Genomic DNA, 20,991 nt, shown 5'->3' with positions numbered 1-20,991 from the left:
ACTTTCAAAGTGGCAAATCATAATTTCGTTTTTGGGTCGTCCGCTAATTGGACCAGACATACGATGGGAAAATGAGAAAATTGTGGGCCAAATGCATGGAGGAGGGGCACTACACTAGCTACTTTGAAGGACGCGGAGTGCTCTGAAATTGTGACAAGGTGTGACGAAGGCAGAGGCACAAAGAAAACACATGTGGTCAGGTGCAGCTCGGAATAAAAGGCTGACACAAATATTTTCTAATTGCTTGGCAAGGTGTGAAATATTCAATAATATTGATGCTGTTGCTGTTGTGTTTGTTGTTGTTGGTAGTTCACATATGGTAAGCACTAATTATCGGTGTGCAAACTCACCTCCTTCTCCTTCTCCTCGTTGTCGTTGTTGGACGATTCGTTCTGTCGCTCGGGGTCCAGTTCCTGCAGCAGAACAAAAGATATTTATACTTTAGCATATTCCCATTCCTCCAACTAATTAGCAATTTGACTGAGAATAGTAGGCATACGGCTCTTGGACCATGGCTCATTTATTCTGACAAACTGCCTGGCAATTAGGCGCCCAAATGATGTATCTCCCAGCCATACTTACATCCATATCGATGTGCACCACGCCCGTTGATCTGCGCTTCGGCTTGCGTCGCCTCTGAATGACGGTCTGTGTGCGATTATCGTTCTCCTTATCATTATCTGTTAAAAATGGGAAGAAAGATCAGTTTAGCTTATATTTTAGGCACTAGAATATCCCATTCCATATTCCTATTAAATACTCTGAATTTAATAGAGACAGATTCTTAGGCACTAGCTTCACTTCGATGTATCGTAATGCATTTCTCCTATGTTACATGTGAATTTAGCTTTAGATACTACTGAATTAGTTCTGTATGTTTGTAGCACAACTTAACATTCATTCAATTTGGATCTTGCTACTCCTATTAGCTACCCATGAATCTCAACAGACATCTCCTTACCCTTGTCGTCATGGTTTGACGTGGCATTTGGTGCCGTAGCCGCTGTATGATTGGCACTGGTGGCAGACACTGAATTGGAGGTTGAGTTGCTAGTCGTGATCGCTGCAGTGGTCGCTCCCGTGGGGGTGGCATTCGTCTCGAATTTGCGAGCTGAGGGCGTGAAGTAGGCACTGTTGTTCGTGCCCTCGCTGGGCGCGGAAACTGGACGACCCACAGAGTTGAGCGACTGATTGGAAGCATTTACTGCAAGGGAAGTAGATATTACTGTTACTATCTGGAAGTTAGGCGCGTCTTATATCCTTGATAACTCACGTGCATTGGGACCGCTGCTGATGCGCCTCTGGACACCAGTTGTGGTTGATAAGTTCGCGGCTGCCATTACCGCCGGAGCACTGGGTATGATGGTGCTGTTGTTGGGCGGATATGTTCCACCGCTGGTTATGTCCTCCAACTTGAACTGCATGGATAAAGAAGCTTTTACTAATTGCTCAATTCAATCATGAAGATACAATGTTAAATATCAATATATGTTTTGAAATGTTTCTCTATAATTGTCGTATTTGTTTGGGTTGTGTGCGATGTATTTGTTCTTACAAGAAGCTATGCCGTGTCTTGAATCATTCGAATGCAGCGGGAGTTAGTTTATACTAAACATTTAGTAGTAATCAACTAGTATCAGACACCATATCCATTTTGGATCCATCAGTTAGAGTCCGCAACCCATTACCTAAGCTAAGCAATTTCTGTATTTCCCTGAACCAGTATAGTTTAGTTAATATTAGTTGAACAAAAATGTAAGTGTTGAGTAAGTAACATGTAAGTAGTTAATTATATTTTATAATATATATTTATGATCTTTTGGTAAACAAGATTTAATAACAACGGAAGTTTACCATTAAGAAACACAAAAGCAAATGCTATTGATTGAATTTTTTTAGCATGTAGTATTTACAGAAAATGTCTATCAGCCGAATGAAGAGAATTGGTATCTAAGTACATACATACGAAAAGCGTTAAAAATAAAAAAGTGAATCTATTAAATAATACATATGGGATTTCTTAATTATAAAAGACTTATATTTTGAGTACATCAAGCACAAGTTACGAGCAAATTAAAACATGAATAAGTACAGATGCGTTGATAAACTAAATGCAAAATATCTTAAGATAAATAATTCAGGCGTTTAACAATAAAGTATATATTCAAATAGGCGGATCACGTCATCATTTATTATTTTTCCTTTGAAAAGCAATGTTACTTTCTACAGTCATTAAACATAAATAAGGTAGGCGATAAGTTAAAACGGTAGCAAAATCGAAATGATATAAAACAATGACCTTAAATTAGATTTCTAAAATTCAAAAATCCATTTAGAAACGATAGGTTTTTTTATGAATTCGACCAAAGCAATGCAAATTTTCGCATTTTTCTAAGCAGAAGTTCTCAATTAATCATACATACACTAATCAAAATAAATCCATGCTACACTTAGAGATTAACAAATGTATTTACGGCGCACACGAATTTGGCCACCGATCGAAAAATAGTCTTGACGTATATTGAGGATTAGGCTATCGGATTCGCTTAGAGGACAGAGTTGGGTAGTGTGGGCATACCTTGGAGCCGGCATCAAATTTCAGGCGCCAAGACGGACGCCGTTCTGCTGCCGAAGTTGAAGACGAGGATGCTGCTCCACCCGCAGCACCTGCACCACCACCACCTCCTCCCGCGCTGCTGTCCGTTGTGCGTCGGGCGTATAGACTGAGTAGCGAGTCCCGGGCATTGAAGTCCGGATGGGAGGACACGGGCGAGGCGGTATCGGACTTGGCTTCAGATTCCTGGCTGCCAGACCCCGCCAGACCCCGCTTGTCCCGCAAGCGCACTGGACTCTCGAGGGCGGCGGGCGTGGTGGCCGCCGAGGATGACTTGATAGCTTCTGTGCTAGGAGAAGCGGGAGCCGGATTCAGTGGCAGATCCGTGGGCCTGGCATGTGGTTGCTCCTCGGCCTGTTCCTCGCTGGCGGTTTTGGCAACTGGGTCAGTCTTTTGTGGCGATCTTATGCTTTCTAAATTTTCTGAGCTTTCGGGAAGCCGTTCCCGCCTGGGCATTATCGTATAGCTGGCACTGACCACCGTCTGATCCTGATCACCCTCCGGATCACTATTGGCATCGGCCTCCCTGTCGGCCGACAGGGATCTTCGCACGGGAGCGGATAGCGTAAAGCTAGCAGTGGTATCGTTCTGACTTTGGCCAGCTGGAGGATTGGACACCACTTCCTCGATCTCCGTCTCATCGGTGGCCGTTGTTGTGGTGGGTATTATGGCTGGCGGTGGAGTGGTGGGCGGTGGCGGTGGTTGCAGCTCGTCCTGCTGCTCATTGCTGCCGAGGATTGATGGTGTTGGAGCTGATGTCGATGATGCAGAGCTTGTTTCGTTCTGTTAATAATATTAGTTCGGAACAAATAAAAAACAGTTGTCCAGAGGCGATGGACGCGAGTGCGCTTCAAACAAAAATCAAAAAGGTCTCACTATATATATTGTATATAAATAACAATTGCATACTATAATGATACTTAGGGTGACCCGATTTGATTACGCATGCAAATGGGACATGCAAAATGATAATCATCAACATATTCCATAGACATACAGTTTATTGCTATATAAATATAGAGCCTAGTGAGTAGTGAGTAGTAAGAGAACTGAACATAGAGATAACTTAAGAGCTGTAACATAAATACAATTCGGAATGGTAATTACGCTATGGTTCGCTGATCTGGAGCTGCTGATGATTGGAAATCATAAATATAAAGCTACGCTATATAGAGTACTCAAAATCGATGAGGCGGAGGCGCGGCGAGTCAAAGGGCGTGGCAGGGCGGAGCGGAGGTGCATTACGCAGGAACTGAACTCAACTTGATTGGTTAAATGCGATACTGCGATCGATCACGAACGAATAATAATCAAACGGGTGGCAACGTACGCTAAATGAGCTTTGATTGATCGATGAGACTGGATCTGATTGAAATGATGACAGCTTATGGCTGCGGCTTTTTTGTGGAGTGAGAAAACAGAATGCGGCAGGTTTGAATTTATCATCAAGATGGCTAAAGCAATTTGCTTTCATTTTGTACATTTATCAAGATCAACACTGAAAGTGCCAGCAATCTTTGAAAGCACCCGATTTAATATGCATTTTACATTATTTTTGTTTATAGATAGATTTATTAATATGTTTAAATTCATAGCATACTTCTTAGGGCATTTCAGAACCTTTTGCATTCTGCATACTACACGATATAAACTAAACTACAATCACTATTTTAGTACATTTTTCTCTCACTCACACAATCAATCAATGGTATTGTTTATATTTGATGATTGTGTTTCAGTGAGTGAACAGAATCGAACACATAAACAAAAAGGGATATCCAAACAATGGGGACACCATAACCATAAGCGTATATTTATTCGGTTTTTGATCTGGTGTGTATTGCTCAACGTTTGAGTGGGTGTGAACTGCATGTGGACATCGTGTGTGGATGGTGTAATCCCGGCTAGGACTACAGGTATGATCTAACAGTGATTCTATGAAGAGAGCTTCCTCGAGTGTGAATGTTTCGGTTTGGTTTTTGTTGTGATAGCTTGGATGATCTGGTTAGAGTGGCCACTTGGACCCTGGACTACTTACGCCGCTGTTGCTGATCGTGTTCGTGGTGGTGGTGCTGATATTGTTGTTATTGTTGTTGTTGGCCATGCCCATGTTCTTCTTCTTAACCAGCTCCTCGGCACTCTTGATCTCGTCCAGGGTGACACCTTGGGTGGACCGGCGAGTCTCCCTCACGCGCTTAGCATGTGCCTTTCGTTGCGTTTCGCTTTCTTCATCACGCACCGGTGGCACAAAGGATCTACGTGTGGGTTGAGTAAAAATATGTAGTTTATGTAGTAAAGTTTATATGTAAAATATGTAGCTTTAACATTAATCATTTAAACTGCATTCAATAAACGGGCTACAGCATTGGAAAGCCAGTGGAAACACATCGAGCCTTTAAATGCTAATTTGCACATGTTAATTCATAGATCGGAAAGTTTAAATGTAAATAGAACCTCAGTTCAATATCACAAATCATGCTACAAAAAACTTCGCTTTCTTGGGATCAAAAATCGGGTTAGCAGCTGTTTAGCGGGGTTAGCTCAACGTGAATGGAAACAACCATTAATTCTTTCTCATTACTTGAAGAAGTTCTTGATCATATTGCTCGCGGATTGTTTGGGCGGTGGCTTGGAGCTCTCCGCATCGCTGACACTGGCCGTGGACGAGCTGCCATTATTGCTCTTTTCTGGTATTTTCGCTGTAACTTGGCTAATTGATCGACAATGGAGTTTTTAAAACGAGTCGGCACATGATGATTAACCAAATAAACTTACCTGCGAATTGGTGGGGTCTGTACAGTTGTCGATGGAGAATTGATCGCCGTGGATGCTGTGCTCGTAGGCGTGGCAATCGTAATCGTCGGTTTCCTGAGGATAATCAAAATAGAAAGACGTTAGAGAAGAGTTCAAGGATGAACTGGGAATACAGCCAAGAGTAGGTAGACGACATTGGTGCGTGGCCTAGGAAAATATGTTAAATAGTTTGGTGCAATGAGTTTTTATACTGAAGGTGTAGAAGAGTAGAAGCTAAGCAAAAGCACAGTAGGTTAATAGTTACAACAAATTAGGGTTGTGTTAACAGCTATGAGTAGGCATGGTTTTTAAACTAGATCAGATTTTAGTCCATGAAAATTCCATTACTTATAAGCTCGCATGAGGTACTAAATAATACAAAACTGAGTTTGGATTATAATAAAGAGTATTGCATACAAGGTAAGCTTTATCAACTTCTTGGTGGCCTAATATAACCCTTAAGTTTAACTCTTTACTTAAAATATCCATTTACAACTCATAACAAATCCAAATTAAGCTATGAAATACATACAATTAGAGTTCCCTCTTTACAATTTATCAACTTCTACTTAATGTAACTAACAAATCTGATCTAGTCGGCCTTTTGGGATGTGTTGAATGCAAAACAAACCTGTAATACATTGAGTTATCTTTGAGTGAGGCCGATCTTTGTACGCTATATAATTGATTTACTGCCGATGCTGCTGCTGGTTGCTGTTGTGGTTGTTGTGTTGTGCTTGTGTTGTTGGTGTTCGAGTGGGTGTTGTTGAATGTACTGGATGTTGTTGTTGTTGTTGTGGAGGTGCTTGTTGTCGTTGTGGCGCCAGCAGCATATCCCAATAGCAGATCGCTTTTGTTGTTGTTATTGTTGTTATTATGATAGTTATTGCTACTTAGGTTGTTATTGTTATTGGATTTATTGGCAGCAGCGGCACTAGCATTCGCATTCGCCGGCAAAATGGGACAGGAGTTGGCCTTTATGCGTGCCCGCAGCTCATTGTACTTTTGATAGAACCTGTCATTCGGAATGGCCGATTTGCGGATTGGCGGTTGGAGTGTGATTTTCGAGCGTTTTTCGAACGTTCGTTCGTGCGGGCGGGCGGGCGTACAGGTGGGCGGGCGGAGCGAGCAGGTGGGCGAGCGGGCAGGTTAGATTTCGGGATAAGCGTTTTGATGAGTTTGTTGTTTTTGGTTGGTTGTGGTGCGTTGGCAATGCAATTTTTTGTTCGATTTTTGATTGTTGTTTAAAAAAGGTTGGAAAAAAAATAAAGCAAAACAAAAATTTTAAAATCAATACAATACTTTGTTTTCCCTTATTTGTTGCCTTTTGCAGTCAACGCTTCACTTTGCCAAAATGCGAGTGGTGTTATGGAAAAAGCTCATAAACGGAAAGCTTGTGATTCATGGAGATTCCCAGAGCTTTCCCAGATCATGATACCATCATGGGTAAATTTAAACAATTTATCAGTATATGCATTTCGAGAAAAGCTAAATGAGTGGTTTACAATTTCAGCGTGAGTATGTGTGATAATGACAATGATGATAAGCAAATGCAATCGGCAAAAGTGAAAAGCGAACTGCAAAGTCAACCAATAAATCAAGACCTTTCGGTGCAATTTGGCCGATCGATGTACATGATTATTGTATATGTGGGTTAATCTGAGATGCGATTGGGTGTTTGTGTGTGAGCGGCACGCAATGTTTTATTTTCTTGGTGTTCAACTCACTTTTGATCGTTCTCAAAGCTTTGCGTGCGCCGCAAAATGACGTCGTTGGCGGTCTCCGAGCTATTGCTGCTAAGCTCTCTATCAGGAACTTCTGCAAATGGTAATTATATTGATTATTACTATCTGATTCGATAACAGACGTTGCCAATCACTGCTCTTCAAGGGATTGCAGATAGCAGATAGATCATTGTAGATTACAACGTTTGGTGCATCGATGCATTTATACACAAAGGCTTTCCTTTTGAACAATTCATTAATTTCTTATCTGTAACCCTTAAAAGCACTTGACAATTCCATTAGGACTTACGATTATTAGTGGGACTGTCGTTGGGGGTGCGGGGCAGTTTGCGTCGCCATGGCGCCTCCTCCTCCACTGGATGCTCGACGGCGTGGATCTGCTGGTTGGTCTTGACGTTCTCAGCTGTAAAAGCAACAAATGAAAAATGTTAGTGGTCATCTCAAAAAAAAGGTACAACTAGGAATAGGTTAGTGGCTATTGGGCGGGCTTATCACAGAAAGGGTTCGTCGAGGAACTCCTCAATTGGGACGCAAAACAAATGCCGACTACCTTCGCTCTCGGAAAGACTGGTCAAGTGTGAGCTTTCCGTGGAATCACTCAGCTCTTCTGTATCGCTCTGGCCACTGGCCACCACTTCGCCACCTCCACTAACATCATCATCATCATGAGCAGCGTTTGGAATCGAAGAATCAGCTTTGGTAGCTTCACTTGAGCCACTGGCAGCTGCAGTGTGCGTGATTTACAAGCAGAGACAATACACAAATACAGAGAGAGAGAGAGAAAGAGACACTATACAGATACAGAGAGAGAAGAACAGGATACCACTGATGGATGATCGTGATCATGATGAAGGCAAATTATACTGGACAATGTGATCTTGAATGACTAAAATACGAGAGGCAGTGGCAAATGTTTTACGATTAAATGCTCCAACAACAAAAGGTTATCGCGCATGAGAACCTAAACAGGATAATAAACAGGACGAACACAAGAGTGTGTGTGTGCGAGAAATCAAAGAAAGCTATTCGTTTATATTATGAGTCCAGGGTAAGTTGAAGATAGCTCCGATTTGGAGGCATACGCACCATCCTTTGTGGCATCAGTTCTCACTTCGACGCGCACCAGTTTAGTGGGCGTCTTGTCCACATGATTTTCCATTGCATCTGAGATTCTGCTGAAAAGTATGAGCAATTCATGCATTAGTTATATGTTTTTACAGTTTGCAAAGCTTCAGATTATAACAACATAATTTAACAAAAGCAAAAAGTTATCAAGAACTTACATTTTGTCAATATTTTTGTATAATATGCGTAATTTTCATTGGAATAATATCAAGATAGGTGATTCACTAAAAATACTATGCCTTAAAATTCCTTCTTTTAAATTTGTTTCAATTTAAAAAACAACATGTATTTCGCATAACATATATTGTCAACTCTTTAAGCTAAAGAACCCCTTATTTTGTTTTCATTAAATTCTTGCTATAATTTTATTATTCCCTCACCTTATTTGACTAGATGGTCGCCGCTTGTTGCGTTTGTTGGCCCGCAGTTCTTCCAGGAATTTGACTATTTTGCGATCGGCCACATCGATGCATGACTGCCCGGCATAGTTTCGGATATCCATGTCGGCCAGTGACTCCACGAGCATCTCGGCCGTCTCCCGCTGACCCCAATGCGATGCCGCGTGCAGTGGCGTCCAGCCATCGTTATCCTGGCGATCCACATTGCCACGTCCAGCCAGGAGCAGGCCCAGAACTTTCGTATAACCCTTTGCGGCGGCTACGTGGAGGGCTGTGGCTCCCGTTTTCGGGTGCGGTCTATCCACCTCGGCGGCATCGCTTCTCAGCCACTTTTTGGCATCGTTCAGCATCGCCTGCTCCTCGGCCTTTCGAGCCTCATCCACATTGATGTTCAGCTCCTGCACCATCTTCTCCATGTAGTCAATCATGGCCATGTGCTGCACATCGATGGCCAAATCCAAGGCCAGATCGCCATCGCTGTTCACAGCGGCCACATCAGCGCCGTTTTCCACCAAATACCGAGCTATGCTCACAAATCTAGGAAAATTGATTAAGCGCAAAATTAGTATTAAAAACTGATTGGAATTTGGACAAGAACTCACCCGCAGGAGGCAGTGGCGTGCAGGGGCGTCCAGCCCTCGTTATCCTGGCGGTTTATGTCGGCACCTCGCTCCACCAGAAACTCCACCATGTCCAGATTGTCGTCTATGCACGCCTGTAAAATTTGCAAAATGAGTATCCGATTTAGAAAGCGTTATGGGAGTTTTTTCAAAAAAGATAGACAATTTTAACATCTTTATATATTTAGATAACTTAGAGTATTTATAATTAGAGCATTAAACTATAAGCAAAATAAAATCCACAAGCATTAGCAGCTAAGACCTTCTGCACGACTAGGGTGACAATGATATTTACAGTGCATGAGAGATAATAATTTTGTTGAAAGATTGAATGAAAGACACCTGTTCTATGTAGGGAAAGGGAAGTACACTTAATTATGACGTGTTTAAAGTCTATCTCGGAATTTTTGCCAAGAGGGCAAATGTTGTGGAAGGATTTTTCCATGTAGTGGTGGCATCTTTAGGTGTTTTGTCTGCGCTTTCATTGCCTAAAATGCCAATGTGACTGGGGATCCAGATAAGTTAAGTTTTTGGGAAGTATTTAGAGACAAGGTTTCTTATGCTATTAAAAGCTTTATTCACATAAGTTTGTATAACACCGAAAAAAGGTGTCATGCTTAACTCACTTAGGTATTTACATGGCTTTATATGACGATATAACAATTAGCTTACATATCATTTCTACGGTTCAGTTTTGTGATCATTGCAAAGTTCATAATTTGCAATAAATTAAGAAAAAATGAACTGCATAATTCCGGCAATAAGCAAATCATATTTCCTGGTGAGTGTGCTCAAGTAAATTTTCTCTCAAAATACAAACGTCTATCTGCTATAAATTGCTCATCTTTTGGATGAGACTTCCCCATTGTATTCCAAATTGAAAGGTCGAAACCATAAACATGAATCCTTGAAAGCGTTCTACTTTGCCAAACGAAATGTACTCGTATTTATTTAAATTTTTATGGCCAGAAAAACAATTTGATTTCCCGAGCAGAGTCGTAAATGCAGTGCATCAAAAGTTGAATCAACTTTCGTAGAAGAGATTCGCCTGGCAGCTTACCTCGATTTGCTTTTATAAGAGCTAGTAAATGATTTAAAAATGTTGTGTTTATCTTGCTAAAACGCGAAAGTAAACAGCCAGAAGGCAAACGCCAAAGCGGAGCGTATCCAGCATGGTTCGGTTGTTTATGCGGATTTCCGCTGAACCCGCCTAGACATCTCTTCATTTGGCTGGATGGTTGGATGGCACATGCACGCCACCGAACGACGATGATATCATCGTCCGCGACTCCGGCGCTTCTTTGGGGCCGCTGCTATCTGGGAACCAGCGAAGAACAACCCAGCCCAGCCCAGTCCAGCCCAACCCAACCCAATCCAACCCCACAACAATGGCGGGGCGACGCGAGTGGAGTTGTCGTCTCCACTCGCGCCGTAGTTGCAAATGCCGATAAGCATTCTTTGGCGCAAAAGCAACAGCTCCGTCGAAAGAAAAGAAAGTAAAAGAACAGGCCCACAACAAAAGGCGCTAACTCTACTCTATCAATGCACAGCCCAAAAAATCGAACCCAGTCACATTCCAATTGTATATTGTATGGGTTCTTATCTGCGCGATATTCATTCAGCACGGCTTATGTTATTGGCATATTTTTGGAAGCAAGCTAATAACTAGTTTGCTTATCAAAATTTTCAACGGCAGAACACAAGCGACATAGTTAACTCAATAAGTCTACGGTCTGCCTTTGCTGGATTATATTCACGGCAGCACAAACTACCTACAAGCCATTTTTAAAATATTTTTTAAACAGCAATAACTTATTCAACAATTACATTTAGTTTTAAAAAAGTTTAGTTTATTTCATGATTGTTACTGTCTCATATCATGTTTAAAGAACAAATATTATATTATTTTTAAGTGTTTCCGATGTTAATTCTTCTTTTTTTATTTTCCAGTGTATTCTCCCCACCACCTCTCCTCTCGCATTTGATAACAGAGCCCGTTTGAGGAGGGGGCATTATACAAATCAAATGACCGATTCTCGCCTGTGTCTCTCTATCGTTCTCTCCTATTTCCCTAACGCGGCATATGTTAATTCAAATTTTTTACTGGCCGAGCTTCAAAGTGACTTCTTTGCCGTTGCCTTTAGAATCCAAAAGCAATTTCCATTTCGCAGTAAAACGCATAAAAAAACAAAAGCAGAAGAAGGCTAGAAAGAGCGAGCGAGACGACGGCGGGTGGGCCACACAATTTGTAAATCTGGAACGCAGACAATTAATTAATTATGAACAATTTTGATAAGCTGACCGACCGACCGGCAGGAAGAAGGGGTTTTGCGAAGAGAAAACGCCCACGCGTGACCATCCGCAAATCAAGTTGACGACAATGTCCAATGGCATTTTGTGGTATGCAAACATTTTTGACACGAGCTATTCCATCAGCGAAATTCCCTCGATTCCCCAGGCTTTGGGCCTTAATGTCAGCAGAGCAACGGATTCTACGCTATTTCCATTTGCATGGCCAACCCGAAAAGCGGTGAAAAACGCGAAAAGAAGAAGAAAAAACAAATGCATGCTAAGTTTAGCCTTTTGTTTTGGCACGCCATTGAGCGGCATTTTCAGCCGTTGCACGCCAAATGTTATTCACCTCGCCGCATTACGTATACGCCGCGTAGCAGCCCCCAGCTGCAGCCAGAAGCCAACAGCGACTTGTTGAGACGGCTTTCAGACTCTGGGCCGCCAGCTTAACGTGGCTCATTACGCGGCAGTTTGCCAAGCGCCAAGCTCCATTTGGCCCCCGCTTTCCCAACCATCAATGCACATAATTCTGGCTTATAACTCAATAGCCTGAATAATTCCTTTGATGAAGAAGCAGGCTGAAGAGTTCCACGGAAAACCCTGCTTCAGAGGTAAGGCTTGGGGATTTCAGATTAAGTAGTGGGCTATTAGATATTCAAGGCATAACTGATTAAGTTAGAGATGAACTTTGGAAAGACAAACAAAGCTTTGATAACGAACTTTACTGCAAGCTTAAACTAAGCCCTGGTAATGAGATATCCCTTTGAAATTTGTGCTTGGTTGTTTGTTAAACTGCTAAATCGAGAAATATTTAATCATACATAATTATTTATTCAATACAATCGAATATTTTACATGGTTTTTTTTTCATGATTTTTCCTGCTCCCGGCTAAATTTGTAGCTCTTTGTTTCATTACGATAACAAGAACATTAAATAATTGACCAATTCATTGTATTTTAAAATACGTTTTAAGAAACATTCCTCGGCACTCATTGACCTGCCGCCTTAGTATACAATTATTCGGGAAAAAGCAATTGTGCATATATTATAATTGAAATGCCAAAATAGGCGAGCCAACCGCTTGAGTTCAATAAATTACAAATTTGGATTTTTTTTTTTTTTTTTTAAATTAATTAACATCTTTATTTAATATTATTCAGGAACAGGTCAATTAAAGCCTTTAACCTAAATGTTGTCTTAAGTAAATAATCTCTTAATTATAAATATAATTTGTTTTCATCTTAATATATAGGAATAGGTCAAATTTCGAGTAGTGAGGTTTCAGGTAAATATATATTCATACTATCATCTTAGAAGCAGCCAAATGTCTTCTTTTGAGCCTGCGAATTGGGATAGCCCCTGTAATCTCCGGGCGAGACGATTACGGTGGGCAGTTAGTCGATCGTTGTATCTGCTTGAGAAGAACGAGATTTGGTCTTCAACAAGGCTCAGGTTTAAATCATTGTGAAGCGTTTGGCCGCTAACGAACCAGTCACAGCCAGTGATTTGTCTTAATGTTTTGTTCTGGACGGTTTGGAATCGTTTTCGGTGGGACGCAGCCGCCACTCCCAATTTGGATGCCGTATCTCCAAGTAGGTGCGATAATTTGCTGATAATCTGACGCTTGCATCTTAAAGTAGTTTGCTTTTCTTATTTAGCATCCAGAATAGTTGGTTACGCTTTAGGTTGCACATTTTGACGACTCTGGCAATATGATCTCGGAAGGTTAGGCGTTTGTCCAGTGTGAGGCCTAGGTATTTCGCCTTAGTTGCTTGCTCTATGTCCACATTATTAATGTGTACCGCAGGAGTTGTTTTACGGCGTAACGTAAAGCAAACGTTTACGCATTTGCTTTCGTTAATTTTGATGTTGTTCGCCATGGCCCATTTCTCGAATTCGTTGAGATAAGTTTGCAGCATTTGTGACGACTCGGTCTCACTGTTCGAGGAGCTGAGAAAGCAGACGTCGTCAGCGAAGCTGGCCAGCAGCATTTTGCTGTTGTCATTGGTCATTTCATAATAGCTTGGCTTGGGGATGTCTGCTGTATAGATGGAGTAAAGTATCGGTCCTAAGACGCTTCCTTGAGGTACGCCAGCTGCAATGGCAACATTTACAGAGGTTGCGTCTCTGGACTGGACGCAAAACTCTCTGTTTGTGAGAAACGATCTGATGAGCTCAAACAGGTTGGCTGGCAGCGCTGTTTTGACTTTGGCTAGTAGTCCCGGGATCCAAACTCTATCAAATGCCTGTTGAATGTCGAGGAAGATTCCGAAAGAAAATCCAAACGGAAACTAGAATCTAGGCAATTTCCTTATGATTCCCAAAATTTATGATGTGCTTGCGAAATTACATTGTAATTATTAAATTTAAGAAAACAAGCGGATATTAACTCTTATGTAGAATGAAATCAATCTTAGAAATAAATTTTACAAAGTTTGTGCTTGCTTTTAAAAAATCTTATCTTTTCAATGTTTATTTACCCAAGATTTCAAGAGTGAATAAGCTGATATGATAAACAGTATTCACAGTATTCCACAGTCTAAACTTTCACCTGTGCAGTTTTCGATTCCACGAAGTTTTCGTTGATAAAAAATTAATAGTTCTAATATACGGGGGAAATCGTAAATGAGTAATATAAATTCTAAGAACTATCTAAATGATTTGTATATGGAAAACATTTCCTGCTGGAAAATATTAGAAACAAATATAACAATACTTCCATTAAACACGTATAGAATTAAACATATTTTTCCGCCGAACTATTTCTGAACTCATGTCGTCATGGGTTGGCAAAAATAATCGTATTTTTCGTATAGTTCCCGCTGGTTTCGGTTGGTTTATCCATAAAACAGCAGATTTGGCTCGCACGCGCCGAGCCAAATGTACATATAATAATTATAATAATCGGGCAGCGGCAGAATTGGCAACCAGAAATGATGGAAAATAAAAGATTGGATAGGCCCAAGTCGAAGGAACTCGGTTGTAAAACGAAGCATTTTTAATGGCATACATTTCGCGTCTGGCTATGGCTAGAAATGGTATTATGCAACGCACACACATCACATACTGACAGCAGATACAGATACAGATACAAGTGCGAGATGCGAGATGCGGACTGCAGACATCACATCAAATTGTATCTGGCATAGAGCGAATTTTCATTTTGATCATTCGCATTCGTTTGTTATTTTGGGTGTAAAGCACGAAACGAGAAATAAATCAAATCAAGTGTAGCGACCGCATCCATTTATATACAACCAAAACCAAACAGATACATCCAGAGAGATCATTCTTGAGGATATTCGATTTGTTGTATCTGTGAAACTGTGAGTCTGTATTCTATATTCCGTAGTCTGTACTCTGTAGTCTGTAGTCTGTAGCTGTGCGTTTCAACAGCTGTCCGTCCCGTCAGTCCGTCGAGAACCGGGCCAAGGTTAGAAAACACGTCAATAAAGCGCGTTAGCCGACAGCAACAAATCTACCAGCGCTCATGCTGTGTGTATTTCTCATTTTGGATTTGGGAAAACTCACGCAACTTTTCCCAACTCCCCAAACACACCGATCCGCTCGCTCCGCCGATCAGGACTCGTCATCCATCCGCGACTCACGATCGTCATGTCAGCGGATCGGCAATTGTTACGATTATTATGCACTCAGCACTGACTATAGCTCAATTTAGCAGAAGTCTTGACAGAATAATTTCTTAATTTATGCGGCGCCAGTTGGCCTGCCCCTGTTCCCCTTTCCCCTTTCCCACCCTACAGAAATCGAAATATATCAATTGCTAATTGGCAGAAATGTATGTATATAAATCAATTCTTAATTTGAGCAAATCTTTGATAGAGGCTGATTAATGAAGAAACACAGATTCGCACTCAGGGGACCAAAACATGATTGCATGTTTAAAAGAGTTTCTAGTATATAGATGAGTAAATTAGGCAAAACGATAGTTTTATTCACAAAAGAAGCATAAAATAAAAATAGTATTTTGATTTGCTCTTAATAGTTTAACTTCAGAGCTACAAAATGATTCATTTGATTATAATTAACGCACTGAAACCAAATACATATTGCCGTAAAGCCCACGTATTTCCAAAAGTTCTTATTTTAGCACTCACATCTATTTCATGTGAACTGGTGTGGACCTTGAAATACAATTATATAAAATATATTTCGAATAAAAAGCGCCACACTATCCTTGAACTGTATTTAAATGTAGATTTCTGAGTATGAACGAACGCCTGTAAACAGCCGTAATTTATTGCCATTTCTTTGATCATTTCCCACTTGTCCCCCAGCGAGTTTGAACGTCATTGCACGCAGCCAGCTTGTAGGCCACATGAAAATCAAAGTCAGCCAGCGGCATGGATACACGGTCACTTGCAACAGCCTCCTCCCCAACATCTCCATCCCCTCCATCCTCGCGTTCCTATCTTCCTCTCCATCAGTCAACATCATTCATATGAAGACCAAGGTAGCGGCGGTACACAGTGGAACTGGTGGCCGCCTGTGATTTCCTAAATATTTTATGTACTTTAGAACTAGGTTTCTCACTTCTGATTAAGTTCTATCGCGACCCAGCAGTTCATTCCCTACACTTGTTTATCAAGTAAATGTTGATGTTGACGCAATACACATTACAATCTCACTCGCGTGCATAACAAGTATTTATCACTAAGTTCAAAGTTTATGTTCATTTCATTATACATTTTCAATAATTCATGATTTAATAGTTCAGGCGATTTTCAGACATTAATTTGCATATCCGCTGGAATGAGTTATGTTAAACTAATAAATACTTCTTCGCATACTAAGAAATTTTTAATTAACACAAAGGTAAATCTTTATTGTTAATGTATATTATCAGTTAACGTTCGTTCGCTTTGATGCTCAAATCAAAAATTTATGTTAATTATTTTTTCTAAATACTCAGTTGTGAATCAAATGTTTAATATTACTTGACAACCGATTAGTTGAGGCGACAGAAGAATGCCCTCCTGCCAGAGAATACATTTTGGAACCATTTCCATGGGACTTGAAACCACTGTGGCCCATCCTGTCCGCAGCCGTCGTGTCGCATGCCATTGAAAATGTGGTGCAGGTGTGGTGCTGTCGTTGTCAATGCTCATGAATGGAAGGCCCAAACGTAGAAAACACTCACCTGCATGGGTATATGTGAATGCGAATGTGACTGTGAAGTTGGTGCGGCATGGGCCAAAGGAAAGCGAGTAGCAAGAGAAAGGGCGGGGGAGGACTTTTGCAACCATTAGAGGACTTGTAAGTGCAGGCGATAAGATTATTATTGTAATAAATGCAATCGAAATTCTGCTTTGCGGTCTAGCAGAAACGACAACGGCAAGTGAAGCAAATAGCCGCAGGTTGCGGCCGCACTTGCACCGCAAACAATGTGGCAGGTAATTCAAAACGTTTGCACTGTTCCCATTGTTATTATTATTTATTATTGTGCTGCTCGTAGCCGCTGTTGCTGTAATTACAGTGCACTCCCAGACAGTGAAGCCTCCCCGCAAGGCCCGCCATGCCCGCCCATCCCGCACTCGACAAATTAGCATCTGGTTAACAAGTGCGCCGCGGTTAAACGGTGAAAATCTACGACTCTTCGCTGGCGCAGCATAATTAGAATCAATTATATCGAATTGGAGCAGAGCAGAGCGCACAGTGAGTGCAAGATGGGTGTGGACAGGCGGCACTCTTGGAAATAATCTTAGGAATTTGATTGGGAATCTCAGAGGAAACCATTTCGGCGATACGTATTTCATTTTTAAATTTACAACGTGGTAGTTATTACCAAATGAAATTTGAGAGTACAGTGAGTGCCCATCTTGCACTAAGAAATTTGCATAAGAATGGGAAAATTCTCGAGTCTAATTTGTTTTAATAAGTAATCAAAAAACCCAAACAATTTTTGTGTTCCTCCAACACAGGTTGATATCATTTGAAGTTTTTTAAAATCTAAAATAGCATTACAATGAATCTTTATTTGTTCTTTCTACTGTTTCGTATTAATTAATTATCTTGAATATTATAAGTCAAAGGAATATGTATCCTGAATTTCATCACGTGTATAAACCATACAAAGAATATCCAGAAAATTGCAGTCTTAACAGTTGGTTTTATATCATTTCCGTGCCAGCAAAGTATCATTAAATTCCTATTCTTCGACATCGCACAAAATTGAGTAAAACAAATGGGAGGAAAACTGAAAATGATTTTGCGAAAATCTTTGGGCTTTTAATATGTAAACGCGCTTTCGTGTGTATGGGTTTTGTATGTTTTCTTGGCTGTTAAAAATAGAACATTTTGTATTTTTCTTATTTAATGCTTTTGGCCGTTTGCCTTTTGCGTGTGGTTGTTGCTGCTGCTGCTTTTGGTTTTGCCGTTCTGGCCATTCGACTTGTAAATCGTCGGCTTGCATTAGCCATGTATTTGCTGTATTTGTTAATATTCGAAATTCGAATTGTTGCGGCGGCGGTGTTGAAACCGCAGAAAGAGCACGAAATACCCAACAACAATTATGGTCGAGCGTCTAGCGATCGGCGCTGCACAGTGGGCCTAAAAAGGAGGATCATTCTTGACCTTGAGTGGGTATCCTTTGACAAAACAATAATAACATCGTTGTATTTCCATATTGCATTATTTCCCTTTTTCGTTTTAGTTTTGTAAAAAAAAAACTCACAGAGGAGGTTAAATCATGTAATTTGTTGAAAATGCTGTTTTATATTAAACATCTCTTGGTCTTCATTATCATTAATTAAACAAACATTTATAGGATTTAAGCAACTTCAATAAGATTAACATAACATTCTTAATATTAAATAGTAACTAGTTAATTCTTTCGCTTCTTTTCATATATTCTTGTAGATCTTTGATAATTTGGATCCGTGACCCCTTGGAATTCGATCCACCGTGCGATCCACGTCAGCACCACAGTTGGACGCAACGCAACAGTGTCGAAACTGCAGCACCCTGCGCCCGTTCCACCCCATCCCCACCCGCATTGCACCCCTCACCCCCTCGCCCGGTCGCGTGATCTCAGTTGCGGCAAACTGACGCAACGCCTAGCTCCCTTCTATAGGGAAATCAATCCGTAGTGCAAGGGGATGCAGTGTGAATATGCATACATTAAATGGACATTGCACCTGATGCAAATCCACCCCTGATAGAATGCCTAATACTAATAAGATAAATACTAGATAAATGACTAGTTGAACAAAAATAAAAGCATTAGATAGATGTTTATACCCAATACGTGGATAATAATTCGTATCTCGTCTTACTGGAACTTTTAACTTTTGACTTTTAACTAAGAAAGACGAGGTGAAACTCTTCTATACAAATAAAAAAGTTAAAGAGTATTCTCCTTCACTTTAGTTATAAATCCTTACTAGATTGAAACGCACCCTATAAGGACTATTTCGAAGCAGGAAATAGTAAAGTATAAGCCAGGTAAGCGAATACTGGCAGACTCACCTGGTGCAGGGCGGTAAGTCCATCGACGTTGGCGGTGTTGATGTCGGCGCCCTGGTCGAGCAGCTGGACGACCTCGTCCTTGTCGCCGGAGAGGCAGGCGGCGAGGAAGACGCAGCCGGAGCTGAACTTGATCCTGCGCCCGTGCTCGTGGCGAGGGGTGGGGGCGGCGCGGTTGGTGTCCGACTCCTCCCAGCGCTTCAGCTGCTCGGCGCGCTTCATCATCGCCGAGTTGTTGCGCGCGTCCAGCGAGGACATCTTGGAAGATCCTTCTTGGCCAGACGGACGATCCTTCAGATAATCCTGCTACTTGCTGCAGAGCAGGCGCTCTGTGAGATCGCTCGACTGCTCCAGATGTGTGTAGTATGTGGCGCTGTATGTGTCTTACTGTTTTTGCTATTATTGCTTTATTGCGCTTTTGTTTGCAGTGGGAATTTGGTTTTGATTTTGCACTATTTATAGAAAATGCTTCACACTTTCGATTTTCGATCACAACTACACTTTTGCTGTTTGTACTACTACTGCTGCTGCTGCTTCTTCTTCTCCTGCTTGCTGATTATTATTATTTTACGATTTTTCTATTTTCTTTGCGTGTGTGTGTGTGTGTGCGTGCGTGTGCGTTTGCTTTATCAGCCAACTTCTTGGCGTTTTCTTCTCACTCACTCACACAATGCCGCAATCGGTTGCGCTCTTTCTCTCACTCGCTCTCCCGCAAAACAATGCTATTTGTTGTTGTTTAACGCGCACCTTTGTTGTTGCATTCAATGGAAATTACACAAGAGAGTGCGAAAATAGGACGAAAAGTAAGTAGTTAACAGGGGAAATTAATATTTTGCAACTGCTTTATTTTGAGCTTCCAGCTGCCGGGCTACATAGTGTTAAGCAAACACATTTTCATATCAATTGAAAACACTTGCGGGCATTTTCACAGCCGCTTGTTTTTTTTACACTTTGTTTATCATTCTTCCTTTCGCGCTCTCTCTCTCTCTCTCTCTCTCAGACACACTCACACACACCCATGCAGTTAGGGCCTGCATACGGAGAGCGCGAATGGCTGGGGCTGCATGTGTGTGTGTTACCAATTTGACATAAATTCAACAGCCGCTACGCTGACGTCGCGAGTAAATAGAACGAAAATGGAAGCGGCGTATTTTTTCACGCGCTGAAATGCGATGATTTTATGTAATTTGGCTGGCTAGCGGAATTGCACAAAAGTCCTTGCAAATGCCCGTGTAATTATGTAAAGGCATTTTTACATCGCCCCACATTTTACATTCCACTCCACACACACACACTCTCACTCGCCTCGCACACAGACGCCACACACACACGTATGCCGCACACGCACGTAGAGAAAAATGGATTGCAGTAGAAACTTTTCACACACACCGAAAGACCAAGCGAAAAACGCACCTTTCCCGCGAAATTCCCAGAACTTTTAGTGCTCTCTGGACTTTAATAGCTGCAGGACTCTCCGCTGAAGCGCTCCTCGTCCGCGAGGCACTGGTATTTCACTTTATTTTGCATATTTTCGCTGGCGTTCAAATCGAATTTCATCCGCACGAAGTTCACAGACCAAAATTTTTTGACGATGTGAATCGGAGGGCAGTGCGTGGTATATTCCCGACTTGCGTCGACTGGTCACACTTACGGTTCGCCGCTCACAGAATTGTAGATGGCGTGTTTGTTATGTTAATACTTAGCGTAGCTGTTATGGACCGATATTTTTAAACGATGTCAATGAAACTATAAATCATTTATATTTTTAAATACTCGCCACTATTCGCCCTATTATACCATTTTTCTTCTCGCTCATTTTTTAAATCTTTAACTTTACTTTTAGCTTAACAAAGTTTTAAGCGTCGTTTTGCCTAACATCAGGCGATAGCCATCGATATTTTCAATGATGTGCGAGTTC

At 41.3% G+C, this 20,991-nt stretch overlaps 1 protein-coding gene across 28 annotated transcripts in view; it reads right to left on the bottom strand.

Moving 5' to 3' along the window:
* Positions 1–20,679, bottom strand: part of LOC120450241 (protein phosphatase 1 regulatory subunit 12A) — a 30,998-nt gene extending 10,319 nt beyond the window's left edge. For 7 of the 28 annotated variants that reach the window (XR_006356492.1, XR_006356493.1, XM_044006151.1 and 4 more), the window contains exons 1-17: positions 20,487–20,678; positions 19,077–19,625; positions 9,278–9,390; positions 8,658–9,212; positions 8,239–8,327; positions 7,703–7,876; positions 7,442–7,555; positions 7,135–7,225; positions 6,039–6,422; positions 5,390–5,482; positions 5,196–5,324; positions 4,653–4,869; positions 2,579–3,397; positions 1,274–1,418; positions 962–1,204; positions 583–680; positions 351–413 (exon numbers count right to left, since the gene is read on the bottom strand). Coding sequence is in view for 26 of the 28 variants with exons in the window: in XM_044006151.1 (XP_043862086.1) it covers positions 351–413; positions 583–680; positions 962–1,204; positions 1,274–1,418; positions 2,579–3,397; positions 4,653–4,869; positions 5,196–5,324; positions 5,390–5,482; positions 6,039–6,422; positions 7,135–7,225; positions 7,442–7,555; positions 7,703–7,876; positions 8,239–8,327; positions 8,658–9,212; positions 9,278–9,390; positions 19,077–19,331 (3,582 nt within the window). In the remaining 2 variants the exon portion in view is untranslated. The other 21 variants (XM_044006157.1, XM_044006177.1, XM_044006156.1 and 18 more) reach the window with 17 other exon arrangements.
* Positions 20,680–20,991: the final 312 nt, after the last annotated feature.

Source organism: Drosophila santomea, chromosome 3L (genome assembly GCF_016746245.2).
Source record: "Drosophila santomea strain STO CAGO 1482 chromosome 3L, Prin_Dsan_1.1, whole genome shotgun sequence".
Taxonomy (NCBI): domain Eukaryota; kingdom Metazoa; phylum Arthropoda; class Insecta; order Diptera; family Drosophilidae; genus Drosophila; species Drosophila santomea.
Note: the sequence above shows the minus strand (reverse complement) of the source record. Positions and strands in the feature narration are given on the sequence as shown.